At 42.2% G+C, this 22,879-nt stretch overlaps 1 protein-coding gene across 1 annotated transcript; it reads right to left on the reverse strand.

The window, feature by feature from the left end:
• Nucleotides 1-9,105: 9,105 nt before the first annotated feature.
• Nucleotides 9,106-20,905, reverse strand: GPRC6A (G protein-coupled receptor class C group 6 member A). The gene is made up of 6 exons (XM_036414750.2): nt 20,614-20,905; nt 17,119-17,422; nt 15,262-16,098; nt 14,752-14,964; nt 13,553-13,676; nt 9,106-10,375 (listed from the first exon to the last, which is right to left on the reverse strand). The coding sequence occupies exons 1-6, from the start codon at nt 20,805-20,807 to the stop codon at nt 9,261-9,263; spliced, it is 2,787 nt and encodes a 928-aa protein (XP_036270643.1). The 5' UTR covers nt 20,808-20,905; the 3' UTR covers nt 9,106-9,260.
• Nucleotides 20,906-22,879: the final 1,974 nt, after the last annotated feature.

A 22,879-nucleotide genomic window follows, 5' to 3' on the forward strand; every position in this document is an offset into this window, starting at 1 on the left:
CCCGGTTCCCGTCCCCCCGACAACCGCCCCACTGCCCCCTCCCCACGGCCCCCGCCGGCGCCCCGGGGGAGCGGGGCGCAGCCGCAGCCTCTGAGCTCCCCTCGGCTCAGTCCCCGCCCCGGCGGTGCGGCCCGAAGCGCACGTTCCCGCTGCGGACGCCCCAGGGAATTTCCACCCGTTTTTCACCCTTTGGTTCCAAGAGAATAAAACTACCCTCCTCCCCCCTTCAAATGCAGGACCTTCCAAATGTTTATCAAGTTAGTGTAAGGACATCCAGGACTTCTGACAGTTGCTCACCTCACGCTCCACCCCAGGCTTTTCCTTTTCCTAGGCAAGACAACTGGGGTTTTCTCCGCCTCTTCATTTCTTAGTAAGACCACAGACTCTCCAAACTGTTCAAAACGAGTCTTTCTTTTACCTTCCACCATCTCCTCTCTGCAAAAAGCAGGGAGCATGGAAGGTTCTCCCGGGCCCAAATGGGAGCAGGGACCCCCAAAAGCGCTGTGGGAGAGCGCTGCCCTCTGGAGGCATTTACGCCCATTCCAGGGACAGCAGCCCCAGCCCCTCCGCAGACCAGGCCCTGGCCTGCTCGCCCTCCTCTTGGCCAGGCTCGGGTTCCTTCCATACCTACACATTGCCTTACCCTTTCACTTGCATCTCCGGATTTTTTTTCCTCTTGGTAACTAGATTGTCAGGCTGTTGAAGGCAAGATCTCCACCTCCAAGTGTCTTTCCCATAATAGCATTTAACAAAAGAAGACAGAGTCATATTTCTGTGAAGAAACAGGCATTTAGAGGAATCGTTGTTGAAAGAACAGGGGCTTTGCCCAGCCGGCCTGACTCAGTGGTTGAGCATCAACCTATGAACCAGGAGGTCATGGTTTGATTCCCGGTCAGGGCATAAGCCCAGGCTGTGGGCTCCAGGGCAGGCAGGAAGTAGTGATCAGTGACTCTCTCATCATTGATGTTTGTATCTCCCTCTCCCTCTCCTTTCCTCTCTGATATACATACTGCGTGGCCAGATTATTATGGTCTCTGAACGCATAATAATCTGGCCACTCAGTGTATATCCTATATAATAAAAGGCTAATATGCAAATTGTCCTCTCGACCAGGAGTTCGACCAGCAGGCAGGTGGGCCAACTGTCCATGTCCCCTCCCCCTGACCAGGCTGGCAGGACCCCACCCATGCACAAATTCATGCACCAGGTCTCTAATATACATACTGTATACACTGAGTGGCCAGATTATTATGCATTCAGAGATCATAATAATCTGGCCACTCAGTGTGTGTGTGTGTGTGTGTGTGTGTGTGTGTGTGTGTATCTACCTATCTATCTATCTATCTATCTAGATAGATAGATAGATATAGATATAGATATAGATATAGATATATAGATATATAGATATATAATTTTAAAAAAATATATTTTATTGATATTTTACAGAGAGGAAGGGAGAGGGATAGAGGGTTAGAAACATCAATGGGAGAGAAACATAGATCAGCTGCCTCCTGCACATGTCCTACTGGGGATGTGCCTGCAACAAGGTACATGCTCTTGACTGGAATTGAACCTGAGACCCTTCAGTCCGCAGGCCGAGGCTCTATTCACTTAGCCAAACCGGTTAGGGCCTCAGTATATATTTTAAAAGAATATGGGCTTTGTCTTCATACCAACGTTTAAAACCCTGATTTTTGAGTTAAGAGTTATATTATCATGTACAAATCATTTAAAGTCATTACTCTTGGTCTCATGTGTAAAACAGGGATTTCTATCTCTGGAGTTCATTTTGCTATGATTACAAAAAACCTGCTCTACCTGGCCACCTCTGAGAGCTGGATAGAACAGTGAACAGTGTCGAGTAGGGACCAGTAGGAAGGAAAGAAAAAGCAGGATTGAAAAAGAAAAGGAAGCAGGGGTGAGGTGGGAGCTACATAGAAAGGATGATTAGGGATACCCCTTTAACATGTGCCTGGCACAAAATAGCACTTCAAAAAAACGTTGTGATTTCTTTCCCTTCGCATTTTTTAACTAGTACCACAGCAAAAAAGGCATTTTATTGATTGATTGATTGATTGATTGATTTTTTATTGATTTTTTACAGAGAGGAAGGGAGAGAAAGGGATAGAGAGTTATAAACCTCGATGAGAGAGAAACATCGATCAGCTGCCTCTTGCATACCCCCTACTAGGGATGTGCCTGCAACCAAAGTACATGCCCTTGACCAGAATCAAACCCGGGACCTCTCAATCCACAGGCCAATGCTCTATCCACTGAGCCAAACTAGTTTCGGCTAAAAAGGCATTTTTAATTCATAAACTCTCCTATAGGGATTCTGTCTTATTCACCACTTTGTCCTCAGGAGATAGCTGAAAACTTGACATTTGGTAGATACTAAATAAGTATTTATTGAATAAATGGATTCATGCATGCAAGTCTTCAGGAGCCTCCATCTGGGTTAGTTTAAGGAAAGACTGAAATGTGTGACGTGCTTCATACGAACTGAGTGAACGCGTGAACAGAGTGAATTCCCGCCTGGCGAACGCTGCCGTACGTTAACATTTGATTGTCTCAGGAGTATGCTACTTGATAATACTCCCCTCATTCAATTGTGTTTTTTCTTTTAATATTTTTTTGTCATGTCATTGAAAAGTAATAGCCATAGAGCTAGAGAAAAACATGTCTGCCAAACCACCAATCATGGATAGTTCACCAAGGAATATGAAATTAGCTAAATAAGCTTATTTCCCTGGAGAGAACAGAATGTCAGGCATCCACACACAATTTCTATCTCAAGTTTCCTAGCATTGCAGGACAGGCAAGAGAATGAGGGCTTATGTCATGAGAGAAAGAACAATTTCCACTCTACTCTCTATTCCTGATGGGATTAAATGTCACTATTTGGCAGTGTTCCGCATAAAAAAATGACTTCCAGATGCATGAGAGATGTTTTCTTTGGTTCTAGAACTGGAACAAATAATAATAATAAGAAAGACTCAAATCAACTTCTAATACAAAAAAAAAGCTAATCCCCTCCCTCCCTCCTTCTTTCTCTCCCTTCTTCCCTTCCTTCCTTGATAGCCTTGAGTGTCCCCTCTGTGCTGGGCTACTGTTCTAGGCTCTGAGGTTACACCAGGTAAACACACAAAAATCTTTGCCCCTCACAAGGTTTATTAATCCACGGTATTTTCAGTTTAACCATTCGGTACTGTATTGTTTTTCGGCCCTAGGGCTCATCTGACTTGTATATGATATTTTTAGTTTTGTCCCTTCAAGCTTTGTTTTTGATTACCAGTAGTATGGTTTATGCTTCAATTTTTTATAGTTAATTAGTTACTTTCTAAGATATACTGTTATAACTAGAAATGTGTTTTAAATGAAGTCATTATGTAGGCTGAGTGGAAAGTGTGGATCATTTTCAAGCTATTCCTATTTTTTTTTATTTTTAAAAGCTGCTGTGCTCTGGGCAGGAAATGCAAAGATTGCTACGGAGTCTCACTGGGATATTCCCTCGTCAGGAAATGCCTGCTCCTAAAGGAGGGGCTGGGGAGACCTTAACTAACTTGTTTCCCGAACCCCGAGTAGTCTCTCCCGAGGGAAAGTTTTAAAATGACAGTTTACCTGCAGACACAGTTCACAGTGGTCTCCGTCGCTTCAGGCAACCTTATCAGTGGGTGGTCCACGTGAGGCCAATTACTCGCTAGGTGCCACGCATAGGCTTTGTACACCAGCAGGAGCTCAACATGACATATCAAAAGCCATGAGTGAGCTCCTACATCAGTTTTTCATGCTATTCTCTTAATTACCATTTTCATTGCTGTAGTTCACTCTTTTATTTTCTCTCAACCATCTATATATATAAAACCCTAATTTGCAAATAGACTGAACAGCAAGAACAATCGAACAACTTGTCGCTATGACGTGTGCTGACCACCAGAGGGTGCGTGCAGAACATAGCAGCATTGGCAGCAGGCAGCAGAGCACAGAACATGGTGACATTGGCAGTGGCAGGATGGTGGAGCAGGTAAGTGGGGGTGCCAGAACAAGGCAGGGCGCCAGTTGCTGTCATTGGAGTGAGCCTCTGGTGGTTACTGAAAATTCTTTGCTCCTGAATGCTGTGATCCCCCCCCCCCCACCCCACCCCCCTCCCGAGTGCTTGCGCCTGCTGCTGGTACTGGAGCCGCCACTGGCACCCACGGCTTCTGCGGGCCCCAATCGCTCTGTGATGTGAGCATGTGTGAGTGGTGGCTGCTGGCCCCAATTGTCCCTCTAAGAATGTATCTTCGCATGTCTGTTTTTAATTTTCTTATGTTTGGTAAGCTAGTAAAATATATATTTTAGTTTAATGCCTGTATTCATCGGTCTTGGACTAAATAAAAACATCAATATTGGTGTTTATCATGAAATTTTGCTACAAGTGTTCCTTGAGAGTCTTAGTTCCAGTTATACAGGGTGGGCAAAGTATGTTTGTAGTTGAAATACAATAATTCATGAATAATAACACAAGAATACAATGTGTTCCACCTACTCACAACTGTAAGCCTGCTTTTGCTCATGCCTGTATTATCTAGAAGCAAAAAAGTAAAAGTGTCATTGCCCACCAGGTGGCAGTAGTATTTCAAATTGCTCTACAAATTCCTGACAGAATAGGGGTATTCTCTACCAAATTTATGGAAAATGAAGGGGATGAATTCTGTCCTTGCCCTCAATTAACCCACAGTCTGTAATTTGGATTCTCAGACACATGTACTTTTTCTCTCTCTTTTTTTTTTCTTTTGGTAGCGAAAAATTCTAAGTATAGGCTATTCTTATGTGTCAGAAGAAAAGGTGAAACTACTATGGCTATTTAGCCTGAGCTACTAATTGGTTATGTGACGTACCTGAAATCAAATTATGTGCTTAGTGTCATATCCACCACCCCCTCAAAAGTAAATCTAATAGACATTCTATAATAATCTTTTCACTAAAAATAGATTTGGTTTCAGGCATCGAATTTTTATTTCTCAATCTCCAGGCAGTTGAAGCTGGCATTTATTTATTAGAAAACAATTGTGCTTTTATGGCATCCAGTTCACATTGATCACATTCACTTTATACTGTACTTTCACCCTCATTAGTAGCAATAGAGTTGCAAGGTGAGGGAACACTCTTCTCAATGTACTCCATTAGGTTACTTAAATAAACATTGTTAAAAGAACATTAAAAGTAACATAAAATTATTCTATATTCATATATCCTGAAAACAACTATTTTTTATTTCTCTATAGATTCTTTATGCACATTTGTATAGAATTGTAATTAGAGTACTCATAACATTTAAAATTTTTCACTTTTTAGTTCATAAACCATTTCTATTTGTGGCCTAATCTTATATATATCTTTTTAAGTAGCATTTTAATATTTAGTTATAAAGATATATTATATTTTATTTCATTTCTATGGTGGACACAGAGTGTTTCTATTATCTACATCATTCCTTGTCATGCTGTTTTAGAATATTCTTTGCCTTTTTTTCTATTTTTAATTATATAAAACATGATTTTGTTGAGATAACACCAAATCAACAAATGGACTGGTTAAGAAATTATTTTTATTTAAATTTTTATTCTGAAATAAAACTTGCTTATTGTCATGGAAGTTCAAACAATTATGAAACATAGAAAGTGAGTCTACTCAAGCACATACTCTTATTTTGTTGTTAATCCTCACCTGAGGATGTTTTCCCATTGATTTTATTTTTATTTTCTTAGGGATCATGGAAGAGAGGGAGAAGGACAGAGAGAAACATCGATGTGAGAGAACCACATCGATTGGATGCCTCCTGCAGGAGCTCTGGAGAGGGGCCTGCAAATGAGGTTCCTGCCCTGATAGGGATGGAGCCTGTGACCCTACCCACTGAGAAAACCGGTTAGGGCTCAGTCACATGCTCTTGAGGGGGAACCAGTATTTCCAGTTAGATACTTCTTTACAATCCGATATATATATAGAATTCTGCAACTGGTTTCTATCACTCACAATGAATGGAGGCTCTTTTAATATCTAGTCATATAAACTTACCTCATTTTTTCAAATGGTTGAACAGTCTTTTATTGATCAGATGTCCCTTTGTATAGTGGATTCTTTATGAACATTTAAGGTGTTTGAAATTTAAAAAAAAATTAATTATTGTAAAGAGTGTTACAAAGAACATCCTGAAAAACAAAACAAAACACACCAAACATATCTCTGGGGAGTTGACATTTTATTTCTAAGGTCTAAATTCCTAGCAGGGGAATTGCTAAGTCAAAGACTATTCCTTTAATTGTAGTAGATATCAACAAATTGCGCTGCCCCTCCCCCCCCTCTCCAAAGTTGTTTTGAATTATGCTTTCATCTACAGTTCGTAATTCCTATTCCTTGACTGGTAAATTAAAAATTTTTGAAGGTCTGAGAACACAGTATCTGGACTCTTCCCCCTACCTCCCCATATCTGGTTTTGATTGATTCACTGGAAAAGCAGGTTTATGATTCTCACCTGATAGTTTGATTTGGATGTCTGTAAAATTATTAATAAATCTCTTTAAAAGTTTAAACATTTTAGGTCAAAGCATGAAAAGGTGTCCATACACTACTCTGGCAAACACTTCTCTTTCTGATTTCCAGTGTACATGAATTTACATGGTCTAGTAGTAGGTAAGGGTGTCTAAATTCATATCAGCTCTGCCACCAGATAACTATATGACTCAGGCAAGACACAGAACCTTACTGTTCCTTAATTTCCTCCTTAGTAAGAGTTACCTACCTCACAAGACTGTTGTGAAAACAAATAGTAACAGTGATGAGGAGAGTAATAATATTTTGAATAGTGATTTATAGCTTTCAAAGCACTTTAGTGTGCATTATCTCTCTTGATCTTATGGTAGACAGGGCAAGTATTTTTTACCATCTTTTTTTTCCACATAAGGAAACTGTGGCAATAACTTGGAACAATAACAAGGACACACTTACATAAGTGTTCCTGACAAGAAGCTCAGGGGAATACTGTGTGCATACGGCATTTCTTCTTCCACCATCTCTGAGGACCCCTTTCTCTCTGCTTTTCCCACCCAAACTCCTGTGTGCAGTTACAGAAAAAAACTTAATCACCTGGAGCTAGAAATGTGTGTGTGATTTAGAAACATAAGCATTATCTGAATACTGAGATCTATTAAACAGTCTTTGCTTTTATGCACCAATTCACCCACCCAGGCCCAGTGAAAATGGGGTAGTTTTCTCCTCCCCGTCACCACCGAAAGCCTTGGTTGTGCATCTAACTTGTAACTTCTGTTTCCTCAGCGTCCACTAGAACTTCATGACAAGCATTGGCTTGGGTCTTGATAAGCTCATTCTGGGTGAGGTGCACAGCAGGGTTAGGGTTAGCCCCAGCACAGCATGTACGCTGTGTCTTAGAGAGCAGGAAAAGAACTCTCACATGCTCAGTAAAGTGATTTGTTATTTTCTTCCTCAACCCTAGGGTCAAGTAAGGCATATACATTTTTTTGAGACGGGGAGGAGCAGCACTTGAAAGGATAGGAAAGACATCAACAGAAGAAGCATCAGCTAAAGTTCTAACTCTTGGTTTATACTTAAAAAAAAAATCTGATGAAATAAATTCCTGGATTTTTGTCTTGTTTCCCATGAACAGAGATCAAGCAATGTAAAATCTTAAAGTTGGTTATGAATAGAATGCTTACTTTTTCTCTCTAGCTTGTACTATGTCAATAATAAATAACTCTTTTGGTGTGTTATGTTTTCCATGGAATCATGTTTATAGTACAAAGTTTTATTTCTCATTTGGTGATTAAACACATTCAGCAATTTAACTACATTATTTAGCTCTCTTCCCAGAAAAGATCCTATTCTTAAAAAAATATATTTTTATTGATTTCAGAGAGGAAGAGAGAAGGAGAGAGAGATAGAGACAGCAGTGATGAGAGAGAATCATTGATCAGCTGCCGTCTGCATGCCCCCGAATGGACATCAAGCCCACAACCTGTGGCCTTGCCCGGATCTGAACCCAGGACCCTTTAACCAGCAGGCTGACGCTCTATCCTAGGGGTGTCGAACTCAATCAGAGAAGGGGCCAAAATCTAAAATCCAGCCTAAATCTTGGGCCGAATGGTTTACTGAACAGTCATAAACTGTCATTGTGATGGAAACGCAGCGGAGTGCAGTGATGACAGCGCGGTGTGGGCCACATTGCAAGGCCTGGCGGGACGGATTTGGCCCGCGGGCCTTGTGTTTGACACATGTGCTCTATCCACTGAGCCAAACCAGCTAGGGCAGAAAAGGTCCTTTTTTGTGTTTTCTTTTTGCTTAGTTTTATTTTCTTATTTCTTTAAAATATTTAGGTATTGCCTTTATAATGAAAAAGAGGAAACCCTTTATTCCAAAAAAAAAAAGTAAGAAACTCATTGAACTTAGAGTTCAATGGAATTTAGGACTTAATTTCTTATGTTGACCAGCCTTTTTTCCTTCTGGAATAATCGTTGAAAGCTATGTAATTGTAGTAAATCTCACAACTCTTATGAAACAATATTTCTTTTATTGTTCTATTGGCACAACACTGCTGGGATTTCTGTGTCACGTGATCACACCCAGGAATCTGGAAGCTCTCCTACTGCCTTGCTCTCATGTCAATAGGAAAACTGTTTTCCTATCAACAGAGCAACGAGTCAGTGAAATCTCAAACAGATTACTCATTTTTTAAGACATTCATGTACACCAGAATATTTTATACCTCAAACAATTTTATGAGAGACTATCACCATAGTGTGTATGTGATTACATTTAGGCTAAGTAGTAAATTAGGATTAACATCTTCTTTTGTTTTTTAACCTTCAGTTCAAGTAAGACCGTGGAAGGTCTTGCTTAGCAAGGGAGGAGAATTTAACGTTAAGTCTGAAGGCAATAGGAAGTTATTAATTTTTTTTTTTTTTTCTGAATAGAAGGATGATAGTACTGGAGCTAACTAGAGAAAGATTGGTCTGTGATTATATAGTCTTTGTATCGGAAGGGGAATCCTGGAGTCTGTCACTCATTTGGGATCTTCCCACAACAGAGGCATGTGGCATGCAACCCAACAAGCGGTTGGAAAGAGGGGTGGTGGTCAATCAAAACAGTGAAAATAGTGGCAGTGAAGAAACACACAGAACGCATTTGCTTGGAAAGTAAATGCGTATCTTAAATGCAAAGGACCGAGGAACGTTTTATTCTGGGACACGCAACCTCTGAGGACTCATTCATATGCTTGCAATTCGTTTCCGAGGCCGAGTGCTAGGCACCCCCGGATCGTTCTCCGTGACTGCGTGTGCAAACGCTTGTGCCCGGAGCTCTTTGCTCTGGGGCCAGGCTGCAGGCTGGCCCCCAGGGCCGGGGTGGGAGGCTGTGCCTTTGCTGTGGGTGGAGTCCAGGGAAGCATGGCTCGTGGCCAGGCTGCCCGCACTGTGGGAAGAGTAACTGTACACGGTCTGGAGAAAGGCCGATTTCGTGTTAGCATCTTGCTTACAGAGAATCACATAGCATTTGGGGAAGAACGTGCAGCACAGGATCCCGTAGTTGGAAATTAAAATAACGATAATCTCCACGGCTGGCAAGTATTTGCCAGATGTGGTGGCATACACGGGGATGAATGTGACCCAGGCGATGAAGTAGATGAGCATGCCGAAGGTGATGAACTTGGCTTCGTTGTAATTCTCAGGTAACTTCCTGCCTTGGAAGGCGAACAGGAAGCAAACGAAGGCCAGGACGGCAATATAGCCCAGCATTGTGCCAAAGGCCAGGACGGACCCCTCCTCACACTCCAGGATGATGACTCTGGGCAGGGAGACGTTCTCTGCCACCATGGGGGCCGCGAAGACCAGCCAGAGGCTGCAGATGGCCACCTGGATGCCTGTGCAGGTGAGGATGATGGGGACCGGCCTATAGAGGCACTTCAGGAAGCTCTGTAACTTGGGATCAAAGCTGAAGGCGAGCAGGATCTTCAGGGACTTGGTCAGAATGCAGGCGATGCAGAGCGTGAAGCTCACCCCAAACAGCGCCTGCCGGGCCTTACACGTGAAGTCCCGAGGCTCTCCCACGAAGAGGCCGGTGCTGGCAAAGCTGAGGACGTGGCAGAGGAGGATCACGTAGCAGACGGTTAATCCCCCGGAGGATTTCACCACGGGCGTGCCCAGGTTTCTGGTAAATATGATGCCCACAGCCAGGACAAACACGACTCCCAGCAGGGAGAGTGCCAGGAGCAGGATGGCCAGGGCATCGCTCCAGCTGAGGTACTCCACTTCCTTCTCAAAGCACCTGGTGCTCTTCACCGGGGCCCAGTGAGTTTTGTTGTCGCATAAAAGGCAGTGATCCATGTCTGAGAGACAGAGGAGATTCGGTTACATGGCAGACATTTAAACAAGGCGATTATTTTTTTTATTTAAAAAATATATATTTTATTGATTTTTTTTACAGAGAGGAAGGGAGAGGGAGAGAGAGTTAGAAACATCAATGAGAGCCAAACCCGGTTTGGCTCAGTGGTAGAGCATCGGTCTGCGGACTGAAAGGTCCCAGGTTTGATTCCGGTCAAAGGCATGTACCTTGGTTGCGGGCACATCCTCGGTGGGGGGTGTGCAAGAGGCAGCTGGTCGATGTTTCTCGCTCATTGACGTTTCTAGCTCTCTCTCTCTCTCCCTTCCTCTCTGTAAAAAAGTCAATAAAATATATTAAAAAAAGAAAAGAAACATCAATGAGAGAGAAACATCAATCAGCTGCCCCCTGCACACACACTACTGGGGATGTGCTCGCAACCGGTTCAGGCAATAAAATAGGTGATTGTCCAGCATTCTATAAATAGAATTCTTCTCAGCCATAAATTGGACTAGAAAATGGATCTAGATAATAGTCACAATGGTTACTTATTCAAATAAAGCCTGTATAGAACCCAAAGAAAGGGAGAGAGTACAGATGAAGGTGAGGGAAAAGGAAGAAAGGGGGGGGGGGGGTGAAGAAAAAAGAAAGAAAGAAAAGAAAGAGAAAAAAAGCCAGCTAGGCTGTGGGGTTTTAGGAAATTATTATACTCAAGATATATTTTAGTCTGTGGTGGACTTGCTAGTATAGGTGGCTCTTCAGGGGACTCTGTTGAGGATAAAAGCTTTAGAATCAGACAGATCCTCAAGTCTCATTCTCTGTCACCTGTGAGGCCTGTAGGATTGAACAAGCGAATTGAATTCTCCGAGCCTATTTGCAGTTCTCTTCATGAAAACTGGCTCTGCCTCACTGGGCTGCCGCCTCCAGTGAGATTTCAGAGAGGAGGTGCTCGTGTGGACACAGCGTTGGGAACTGCTATTATCACAGAGGCTGCAGGACTTTCAGAAGCAGAGACACTACGGTTGGCTCACCCCAACCAAAGGGAGATAACACAAGATTGTAATCCACGACAGTTGATAAGAGTTAAAGTTTATCTTCCCGGGGGTGGGGGGGGGGGGTGGGGGGGTTAGTGGCTGGAGCCTCCCGCTCGCAGTGATAAGGTTGGAAATGATTTATGTTGATTCTGACCCGCAGGTGCAGCACTGATAGTTGATAGCGTGGAGTGTCTGGGAGTGTGATTGCATTTGCTCCCCATTTCCACCCCCAATGATGGGGTCCCAGCTACTTCTAAAACGCCCTGCTGTGAGCATCCATCTGCTCACACTGCACAGGGCCCGTTCAGCGTTAGACAGCATCTCTCCATTCCTGAACTTCAAAAGCTACTGACCTCACTCCTGTTTCTACTGATAAACTCTATATTCCTGACCTCCTCCTCTGACCAAATCCGATTCCCTCTGCCCTGCCTTTCCTTTCCCATTGCTGCCGGTGTCTGCCATTTTATTCATTCGGCCCACACGTATCGGCCTTGCCTGTGTACAAGGCTATGTGCTGGAGATGTCCAGAGGAACAGGAAATGGCATCCTTTCAGATGAGCCTACATCCTTGCTGTTCCTCCAAAGCTGTGCTCAGGCTTTTATGTTGTTCTTAGAAGCAACTTGCCCTGGTGAGCAAAAGACAACCCAGATTTTGTCCTGAAAGACTCTGTACCTCTGTATGAGATGTCCATGCTTGTACTCTCTCGGTGTTTTTATTTACCCCACTCAGCAAACAGTTGTACAATAGATACTGGTTTGCCTGGAAACACTTTCCCCTTTCCCCCCTTTACCTAGTTATTTATGCAGCACAGCCCATCCCAGTCTGTGAAACAATGACAGAACGTGGATATTGGAATGTTTACATTGGGATGCTTCTCCTCTTGGAGCCAATTGGGAAAAAAAAAAAGAAGAAAAAAAAAAAGAATAAGCATTCGGGAGCTATTCTGGCACTGGGGTTCTCTGCTTTTATAGGACAAATAGGAATGCTACTGTTAACAAGGGAATGTGATGCTTTTATTTATTTTTAAATATATTTTTATTGATTTCAGAGATGAAGGGAAAGGGAGAGAAAGATAGAAACATCAATGATGAAAGAATCACTGATCGGCTGCCTCCTACATGCCCTACACTGGGGATGGAGCCTGCAATCTGGGCATGTGCCCTTGACCGGAATCGAACCTGGACCAGTCAGTCCGCAGGTCGACGCTCTACCCACTGAGCCAAACCGGCGAGGGCAGGAATATGATGCTTTGAAAGCAGGCTTGACTCCAGGGAAAGTGCTGATAGCTCCTTTCAGGGTTTCAAAGGCTACTGACCTCACTCCTGTTCTCTAATATGTGTATATTGCTCTGATGCTGTCAAGTTGTTAACAGGTTTGGCAAATGATCAGTTAGTAGCATCTAATCTCTGTCAATAGTTCACCCCCTTGCCTCACAGAAGGTTCTTTTTCAGGCTTCACTGTTGCCTCTGGTAAGAATAATGAGCTCTCCCGGGTAAGCAAACTTCTGTATATACAAAGATTTCTGTGATGCTAGGCTTAGTTAATTCAGCGTTAGTTATTTATAGCTATTGTGCCCCAACTGCAAGTTGGCATATCAGTGGGGGAGATACATGGATAAAAATGGACAGAGGACTTGCACTGTTTTAAGAAGTGCCTGAGAGGAATCCATTTGAGGGGATGTCATTTTCCCTCGCATGTGAAGTTACTTTCACATTCTTATTAGATATTGGTAGCATGTCTGCTGATATAATCGAGCAGATTCCAAGATAAAATGAAATTTCACAGCTATTTTATCTAGGAGAGAGGCATGAGATGCTTCTTCCCTCCAGCCCCCCAAATGAAAGAATAATCCAAAATGGGATTCATATAAACAAACTAAGACAGTGGTCGGCAAACTCATTAGTCAACGGAGCCAAATATCAACAGTACAACGATTGAAATTTCTTTTGAGAGCCCAAAATTTTAAACTAAACTTCTTCTAACACCACTTCTTCAAAATAGACTTGCCCAGGCCATGGTATTTTGTGGAAGAGCCACACTCAAGGGGCCAAAGAGCCGCACGTGGCTCGCGAGCCGCAGTTTGCCGACCACGGGCCTAAGAGCTATGGTCCAGGTGTGTCACTGCCCCAGTGGCAGTGACTGTAATTACCCGTCTGGTTGCTGTAGTGATTTTCAGGGCAGTTCACACACTCATAGCAGCAGGTGTGCTGACTACTGGTGGTTTTCTTCATCTGCCCTGGACTGCACTCCTTGGAGCATTTGGATTGGATTTTCTGCAAAAGGAAAAGAAATCCCAAAGAGATTGTTTAAAAAGATTTATTGTCACTGACTTGGACTTCATTTAAAGATACATTTAGTAAACAGTATTTTGGTCTTTTAAAACACGGTATCACAGGATTGTGTGATGATCTGGTGGAATGCGAATAAGTCTAAAAAAATGGAAACTAGATAGTAAAACGACCTTTTGGGTGCTTCAGAGCAAACTTTTCATCTGTAGCGCCCACACTCCCAGAGGGTGCTCGGCTACCAGCGCAGGATGAGCTGAGTGTCAACCTCTCTTCCCAGCAACACGGTCCTTTGTCTTCCCCACATAAGAGACAGCGAAGGCATGATAGCTTGGGGATGTCAATAGATTCGGATTATCTGATGTCTTAGACTATGGGTTCTGCTGAGCTACCACAAATACCGATAACCCAACTAGCCTGCATATTGACAAGAGGATCTTGAAATCTGACCTAATTGATCTCAGGTTTTGTTTGTTTTCGCTACCTTCTTGAAATACTTTTGAGTGCTCCTCGAAATATCTGTGGGTGTTTCCATCAGAAAGGCAAACTGGTCTCTCTCTTTTGTTTTTTATTAATCCTCACTGGAAGATATTTTTTCCATTGCTTATTTTAAGAGAGAATAGAAGGGAAGGAGGGAAGGCAAGAACGAGAGAGAGGTGTAAGAGAAATACATCCATTGGCTGCCTCCTAGGGCCTAGGATAGAAGCTGCAGTCCAGGTACATGTCCTTAACTGGGAATCGGCTCTTTGGTGCGTGGGCTGATGCTCTAACCATTGAGCAACTGGCTAGGGCAGATGGTTACATTTTAGGAAAGACAGAAAGAAAATGAACCACACTTTCTGAGAGAGAGAGAGAGAGAGAGAGAGAGAGAGAGAGAGAGAGAGAGAGAGAGAGAGGAATTGAGGGTGTGTACAAGGGACAAAACCACAAGCTGGCTATGGAATTTAAGGATTGAAGTTGGGGACAATAAATAGGCTCACTGAGGCTTTGGTGGGGTCAAGGACTTTTGCTGTTGAGGTGCCAAATAATGTGAGTGCTACAAAGCAACCTTCAACACAATCACCTTAAGATTCCTGAACTCATTTTTTGTTTCCTGGTCTGTGATGATAAAGACATCATTCTTCAAGTCATATTGTGCCATCTTGGTGATAGTCATGTGGCCATTGACCTCCTTCCAGAACACAACATCATATCCAGTATTCATATCCCCATGGGCATCAAAATGAAATGACTTCCCTCCATCCATGAATGTCACATTTTTCAGCACATCTAGTAACTATAAAAAAGAATAGAAACAAATGCCAATAGAAATATTGTAAGTTATCTATTATATCTTCTTGGAAAATAAAAGAACCCAACTTTTGCAGGTCAGAGTAGGAAGTAAAGGTAAAATAACAGCTCTATTATCTTCAGTAACAAAAAGCAATGGGTAGAAATCCAGGTTATTAAAACACTGAAGGTATTGACTAATAAGAGGAATACTAAGAGGATTTCTTATAACTGCAAATTAAAGCAATGAAGGAAATGGAGGAAATTGTGGTAGGGGCATTTTCTTGGGTATGTGAGTTAGTACCTCCCATGGTTGAAAGGCATTGGGGTTCTTGCAGTCTCGAGCTTGGCACAGATCCCGCAGAGCATGAGCAAGGGCAAACACAGCGAGCTGAATACTGTGAACAAGTCCTGGCTCAGTGTACTTCCACAGGAAGTCATTTCTCAGGGAGAAGTTCCTGTCAATAGCCTTGTTAGCCATGTAGGCCAAAGTCCCCTGAGAATGGTTGAAAATGCATTGACTCAGATCACTGTCTTTGACATGAGCACAGGCAGACAAGAGCATGGCATACTCATTTAAGGGTTTGTTATGATCACTGGGAAACATGTGCAGATTTTGAAGAAATGACTGGAAAGAGGACACATCGCCTTTTCCAAAGGTAAACCCTACAACCTTGCCAATCCTTTTAATGTTAGGAATGGTGGTGATCTTGATGGCTGTTGACCAATTATCACTAGCAATCCAGACCTTGTTTATATTCCTTTCGATGGCTTTCCTGAAGAGACTGAAAACATGGAATTGCCCCAGAAATACCACAATGACATTAACGTGGGCTTCCGCTACGATTTTCTCCAGTGTCTGATTGATCCTGTTCTCAATGGTGTCATCAGAGAGGAAGGCTGGGAGGACTTCTTTGAAGGCTATGCACACGTTATTTGCCACGGCCTGAAGCACAAACGTGCTGAGAGCCAGCCGTCCATAGTCATCATCTGTGGTTATGATGCCAATCCAGTTCCATCCAGATTTCTGAATCAGGTGGGCCATGGCTTTCGTTTGGTAGAAGTCACTGGGCACAGTTCGTAAAAATGAAGGAAAGCGAATTTTGTCGCTTAGGATTTCTGCCGTTGATTCATAACTCACCTGGAAATGGACAGAATCTTTTAGTTATGGTGCTGAGGAGCTCCAGACGGCTGTTCCTAGTCCTTGTTGCTTGACTCTGAGTAATGATGCAAGAACTCAGTGCAAGGCTCTCTAAAATCTTGTTTTTCAGGGACCCCTTTCTTACCTCCTGGTTCTTGGTTTGCATTGCAGAGGGAGCTGTAGTTCCACAGCCTGCTCAAAGCTTTCTCATCATACTCAGAACACATGCGAATCATACCACAGTTTACAAGATGCTACATAACCTGGCCTTTGCCTCTTTCCGTTAATGCACTTCCTACCATGCTCCTTTCTGCTCACCTGGTCTAGCCATTTTAGTCTTTGGAGATGTTAACCTTGTACATGATGATTTTTTTCTGTCTAGATACTGTCCTTCCCTCCTCCATCTTCCCTTGGCTGCCCATTCTCATTCAAGTTTTAAGCTAAACATTATCTCTTTGAGAAGTCCTTCTTGACCTCTATTCCCCCTTCCTTCTCACTCTCTTGTTTTTGTTATAGCACCTGACTGATATTATTTCAGAAACGAGGTAGTTGAGGTCCTCAAAGGTTTGTGTCTGGTCCAAATCATGCTGAAAACACTCAGAAACTAGACAGACTGAGAAGTGAGTACTCCCTTTGTGCTTTGTCCGCTATCTGATCCATATAGAAAACATCCTTTCTTGGACTAGAACAGTGGTCGGCAAACTCATTAGTCCACAGAGCCAAATATCAACAGCACAACGATTGAAATTTATTTTGAGAGCCAAATTTTTTAAGCTTAAACTTCTTCTACTGCCACTTCTTTAAAATAGACTCTCCCAGCCGTAGTATTTTGTGGAAGAGCCACACTCAAGGGGCCAAAGAGCTGCATGTGGCTCGAGAGCCACAGTTTGCCGACCATGGGGCTAGGAGAAAGGAAAGTTAAAGTAAAAGCAACTTCCTAACTAGTTTCCCAAATTATTCCAACCTTTCATAATAAAGAGTACAATCAAAACCAATGTAGGGAGGAGGAACAAAACCTACCTGTGGCATGAGCTGTAAACTCAATATCCTGGAGACAGCCATGCTTATTTCTGAGTAGCCAGCCCCTATGACAGCCTTAACCCTTGGCATGTAGCTGGAATAGTTGCACTTAACCTCCACAATTTCTCTGGAGCAGTTGAACTTAGAAAAAAACCTCAGAGCAGCTGCCATTGCCACGGTCACTTCGGTACAAGTATCATAGATTTCGTACCCCAGTTTGACTCCAGATAATAATGTTGAATTATTGATCATCTCGATGCTGTGTATCATAGCAAGAGTTTGAAGAAACATTGATATATCAAACCTGTTGAGAAAGAAGCATTTTTTGAAATCAGAAATTAACTTTTCTACAGACATGATGCTATCTCATTTTATCCACATCTCAGCCTTCTGGATCAATGAAACTTACCTTTTGAAGGGGCTGAACTTTATTTGAAAATAATGTTTGATGGAAACTTCCTGAAAAGATATATAGAAACCCAGCCCATCTAGCGTGGCTCAATGGTTGAACATTGACCTATGAAGCAGGAGGTCACTATTCGATTCCTGGTCAGGGTGCATGCCTAGGTTGCAGGCTAGATCTCCAGTAAGAGGGATAAGGGAGGCAACTGATTGATGATTCTCTCTCATCATTGATATTTCTATCTCTCTCCCCCTCTCCCTTCCTCTCTGAAATCAGTAAGAAAGTATTTCTTTAAAAAAAGGATCTCACAGTTTCTCAAGTGGATTCTGTGGAACAGGATTTAACCTTTTCTTAATGAATTTTGGGATAATTTTGAGCACTCTGTTTAGTATTGTGCAGTATGAAGATGTGTTTGGTTTTTCCTTTTATGAATGTAATGTCAGCACTTTTATTGCTGTCCGAGCACCTGTGTTTTAGATTCACAAGCCTATATTTTAATTTTCTGATTCTAATCTGTGGTGGCAGAAAATCAGATTATTAAGGCTCTTAAAAATAAACTTATGAAACAGTTTCTGAATAAAAGACAAGTAGCCTTCTCCTGGCTAAAGTACACTATTTTGGCTCCAAGGGATAGCTATTTCTTATTTCAGAGGGCCTTTCCAATTGACTTCGAGGTTTGTGATTATTCCAGAGCACTGAGTTGTTTGATTACCTATTTACTATTATGGTTATCTCATCCTTTCCAAATACAAAAGGTTGCAAACAGAGCCTAAATCATAGTGAGGGTTCAATAATGTTCTTAAATGAATAAAGGGGATATTATTGTTCATGGTTTTTCTCTTCTAAAGTCTCCTTTTAATTAATTGAGATATAACAAATTAATTAAAATTATTTGAATAACATTTTTTTGTCCTTGTGGATTATCTAAATGTGAAGCTTGACAAATTTGCATTAAGTTTTTAATTTAAAGAAAGACACAAAGGAGAAAGGTTAAAGCAATGAATTATCTGCCCATTAAAATATAATATTTTTCAGAGTACCCACATGTTAGCTCCATGAGCATCAGAACCTCCCCGGTGAATTCACCCCAGTATACCCAGTGCCTAGAACTGGGTCTCGGTGACATAGCATTTATTAAATAATTGTTTAATGGTGAATGAATATTTCTCTCAAGGAGTGACAATAAGGTGAAAGGATGTTTAATTTAGTGATTTTTTTTTCTGGAATAAGTTTGCTTATTAGATCAAATAATTCTTTAGTGTTTTCCATTCTTAATTATTAGCCTACACTTGTGGGCCTCAAATCTGTAGTCCTTCTTTGGGTACCAATTCAGTGCTCTGAAAAAAATCTTCATTAATTATTTGGAGAATCAACTGTTATGATAACAATAGCTCAACATGCCCAGCTTCTGAGTAGAATTCCAGGAAGGAATCTCAATGTGCTGTGGGATTACATTGAATCTGAAATCATTCTTAGAGGGCTTGGTAGATACTTTTTAAAAAATTTAAGTATAGTTGATATACAATATTAAGTACTTTTTGATAAAGAAAGAAAAAGAAGTGGGAAAATGAGGAGATTAAATTTACACAAAAACATCAAGATTGAGATGTTAGGGTTAAAAGGAAGCATGGGTATCAGATTGCCATAGCTACAAAAGCTTATGCCACCTGCATCCTTAGAGGTTACCCAGGCCCTTACTTTACAGACTTGTGGCCCTGTGCATGAAATTCATGGAGGGAAGTCCCTCAGCCTGGCCTGCACCTGTTCAATCTGGGATCCCTCTTGCAATCCACAACCACTGGCTCCTAAGTACTCACCTGCCTGCCTGCCTAATGCCCCTAACTGCTCCCCTGTTGGCCTGATGGACCTAATTGCTCTCCCCTCCTTGTCTGATCCCACTAACTGCTCTCCCCTCCTTGTCTGATCCCACTAACTGCTCTCCCCTCCTTGTCTGATCCCCCTAACTGTTATCTGCTCTCCCCTCCTGGCCTAAACACCCTTACTGCCTATGTACTCTCCCTTCCTCTCTGCACCTTCAGACCCTGGAGCACAAGTGCTGAGAGCTCTCCACTGAGACCCCACCCCCGTCCCAACGTGTCCTGCCTCCCTGCTCTGGGCAGGGTGCCAAAAGTCTGCCTGTGGGGGGTAAGGAGGAACACTGTAGCTCGTCCTAACGCCCCACTCCCTCTGGGCTGGATGGCACTGCGGGCCAGGGCATGTCTCCGCTGGGGGACCCCCCAGCGGCAGCCTCATGTTCTGCCCCTGTCCCCGCCCACCAGCTCCTGTCTGTTGACCTGTGGTGACTGGAACACCTTTAGGACCAATTAGCATATTACCTCTTTATATATATAGATGAGAACATTGGAAACTGGAACTCAAAGAGTTTAAGTGATTGGCCTTAGTCTACAAAATTAGTTTGCCCCCAAACTGAAATTAGAATTCAAATATCCTGCTCTCCTTAAAGAAAAATCTATTTGTAACACCCTCGACCCCACTTTACTTTTCCATATTAAATTGTGCCCGATGCCTTTTCTACAGTCAAGCTTTCACATGTAAAGTGTTTAACAAGGAAGGAACACTTTGGGTTGAGGAAGGGCCTTAATTTATCATGAACCAATTAGACTAAAAAAAACACAATGACATAAATGCAGTATTGAAAAAAATGTTAATATATAGAAAAATTTTAAATGTAGTCTATTTTAAACTAAGGATTAAATAATAAGTCCATGTTTAAAACAAAAACCATGTTGTGAATGATAGAAATGTAAACATGTGAAGTATATTTGTGATGGACAGACTACAGTGTCTTCTTGGTTTTCTCAACTGACTTCTGGGATTTTCTTTTTCAGGCAAAATATATATAAACTTATTAATAAAAAACATTCATTGCTTCTGCAATTGGAGGCTAGTTACATATGTAGCACTGAAACCCTCTCTCTTTTAAGGAAGCATAGCAAGACTATGACAACTTAAAAATATGAGGGTTTACATTTTATTAAAACAGGTTAGATGTCAATACAAGTGCACATTTACATACCTGGTCTCTCTGTGTAATCTGGAAATTTAATTGTGTTCTTTAAGGCTTTACTCACCCAACACATTTCTGGATTTCTGGTCGTCTGGGATAATCTTCTGAGGACAGCATTTTTTCATGAATGGCGAACAAGCCTCCAATCATGATATGTCCTGGAGAAGAGGCAGCCACAAAGTCATCAGGGGTCCGGCAAGGCTGGGAAGTAGCAAGAATAATCACAAGGCAGGTAATCAGTACAATCAGTAATGCCATGTTTTTAACTCATCTGCTCACTTCATGCAAGTTCTCAGGAAACATGAAGCTCACAGAGCAGAGTGCCAACATCATGTAACTATTTTACCTGTAAACACCATGGAAGGTATAGGTCAGTGTCAAGGGCCAGAAACACTCAGTATTCAGATCCTTGCTGAAAGTCAAAACAGCTCTTCGCCAATAAGAACACATCAGACTTTCTAACACTCCTTTGGGGGAGATGTGTGACAACAGGAGTGCCTGGTAAAGTGGATAAAAACACAGGGACAATTTTGCATTTCCAGGAGTGTTCTATTCAAAGCAAAAAGTGTCAAGGCAATTCATAAACTATTTAAATAGAATCCTGCTTTTATCTTCTTGAAAAAGCTCTATTTAAAAAAATGAAATTCAGTTAAGTTTAGATATTTTCTGCTATTTAAAAACTCTTAAAATTGACAATAACTGTTACTAATCCAAAAATGGTTGTTTTTTGTGTTTTTTTTTTTTTTCTTTTTCATTTTTACCTTAAACAACTGTTTCTGGAAGATAAAAACTCAAAGAAATTTTGAGAGAGACATTTTGGATGGCCTTAGCTTCTCTTGATCTCAAGTGACAATATTTCTTTGTTACTACCTTTATGTGATGAGGTATCTGATTAATATTATTTGAAGGGAGTAGTACAGAAGTTATATCACTTCGAAGTAATTCTTATAAAAACACCATTGCTCTGCTTGACCAGTACAGTATGGGTTTTAATAGCCCAGTAAGGATGCTTGGCCATATCCTTATTACTTTGCAGCACTGGCCATGGGATGACCCTCTTCACCCCCCTCCCCCCCCCCCATAAAGAAAGACTTCAGTGAAGACTAGGCCAGGCTGGGAATGGGACCAGAGGCACAGAATACAGCATCAGCACTCTAGGAAACTTTTAAACCAGGGGGGCTTGCCCCTCATTTTCCTTTCTGGTTTCAGAGTTTCCCACCCATCCTCCCCAACTTCACGCCCCTCTTCCAGACTTCCAGACTTTTTTTTTTTTTTTAACTAATGTTGGCACTACAAAGCTGTTTTCAGTGTAATCTGCATTTTCAATGGGGTTGGAAAGACAGAACCATCTTCAAAATTAAATGAGTCCACTGAAACGATGACATGTCACTTATGTGCAAGAGGTGGTGGGAGAGGTATAGCATGGCAGGGGCCACGCCTCTCTGGCAGCTGACTGCTCTGCCTGACATGGAGCCAGCCAGGCAGAACGGGTCAGAGTGCTGACTCTGAAACTGAAGAAGCAGCCAACATGATGTTTTGATGGTAGGCGCCAACATCTACAGCCTAGGGGGGGAAACAAACAGAGTTTAGGAATGTGCTCTGATCCAGCAGTCCACATTGTCAATTTCCTATAGTTTTCTTTTCTTTTCTTTTCTTTTCTTTTCTTTTCTTTTCTTTTCTTTTCTTTTCTTTTCTTTTCTTTTCTTTTCTTTTCTTTTCTTTTCTGGTCTAGGCTGCACAAACATTTATTTAGCTATAATTGGGTGTATAGCTAAGTAATTTCATTTAGTTGGTTTTCAAATATATCAATAAGATCAGGGTTTGTCCTTTACAATCCTATATAATACAGAGCAATATGCAAATGGTCATCATGCCCTCAGACCATACATAAAGCATAATGGCTCAGATATTCAACACTGGGGAGAGAGAAAAGGGGACCAGCCAGGCACAAAAGAGCTTGCGAGAGAGGAATGGGGACCAGGTAGGTTGTGGCCTGGGAGAGAAACAAGCTGCCCACCCCGTGGTCCTGGGCGCCTGCCCCTGTGGCCTGGGAGAGAGACAAGACAAGCCACCGGCCCCCTGTGGCTGCAGCCCGCCCTGGCTACATTTCTCCAGAACTAAGATGTGTTTGGGGAATTGGTGATACTTGCTTCCCTGTTGATTCATTCTCTGCTCTCTGCTCCTAGTAAGGCGGGATAGTAAGCACCTGGCTGATTGTAGACCCAACAGACTGTTCCCTACCGACTTATTTGTTTTCAACATACTTCATCAGGTTCACAGTTCATGTGAGTGTCACATGTTTGTGTTTTAAAGAGAAATAACTTCTTATA

This window comes from Pipistrellus kuhlii, unplaced genomic scaffold (assembly GCF_014108245.1).
Source record: "Pipistrellus kuhlii isolate mPipKuh1 unplaced genomic scaffold, mPipKuh1.p scaffold_m20_p_5, whole genome shotgun sequence".
Taxonomy (NCBI): Eukaryota; Metazoa; Chordata; class Mammalia; order Chiroptera; family Vespertilionidae; genus Pipistrellus; species Pipistrellus kuhlii.

Excerpts from the sequence above, each read along its gene's own strand:
- GPRC6A (XM_036414750.2), bottom strand. The coding sequence starts at position 20,807 with ATGGCATTACTGATTGTACTGATTACCTGCCTTGTGATTATTCTTGCT. Across the intron at positions 17,423-20,613 it reads GAAATCCAGAAATGTGTTGG|GTTTGATATATCAATGTTTC; the intron begins GTGAGTAAAGCC and ends CTTTCTCAACAG. Across the intron at positions 16,099-17,118 it reads GTTTACAGCTCATGCCACAG|GTGAGTTATGAATCAACGGC; the intron begins GTAGGTTTTGTT and ends GTCCATTTCCAG.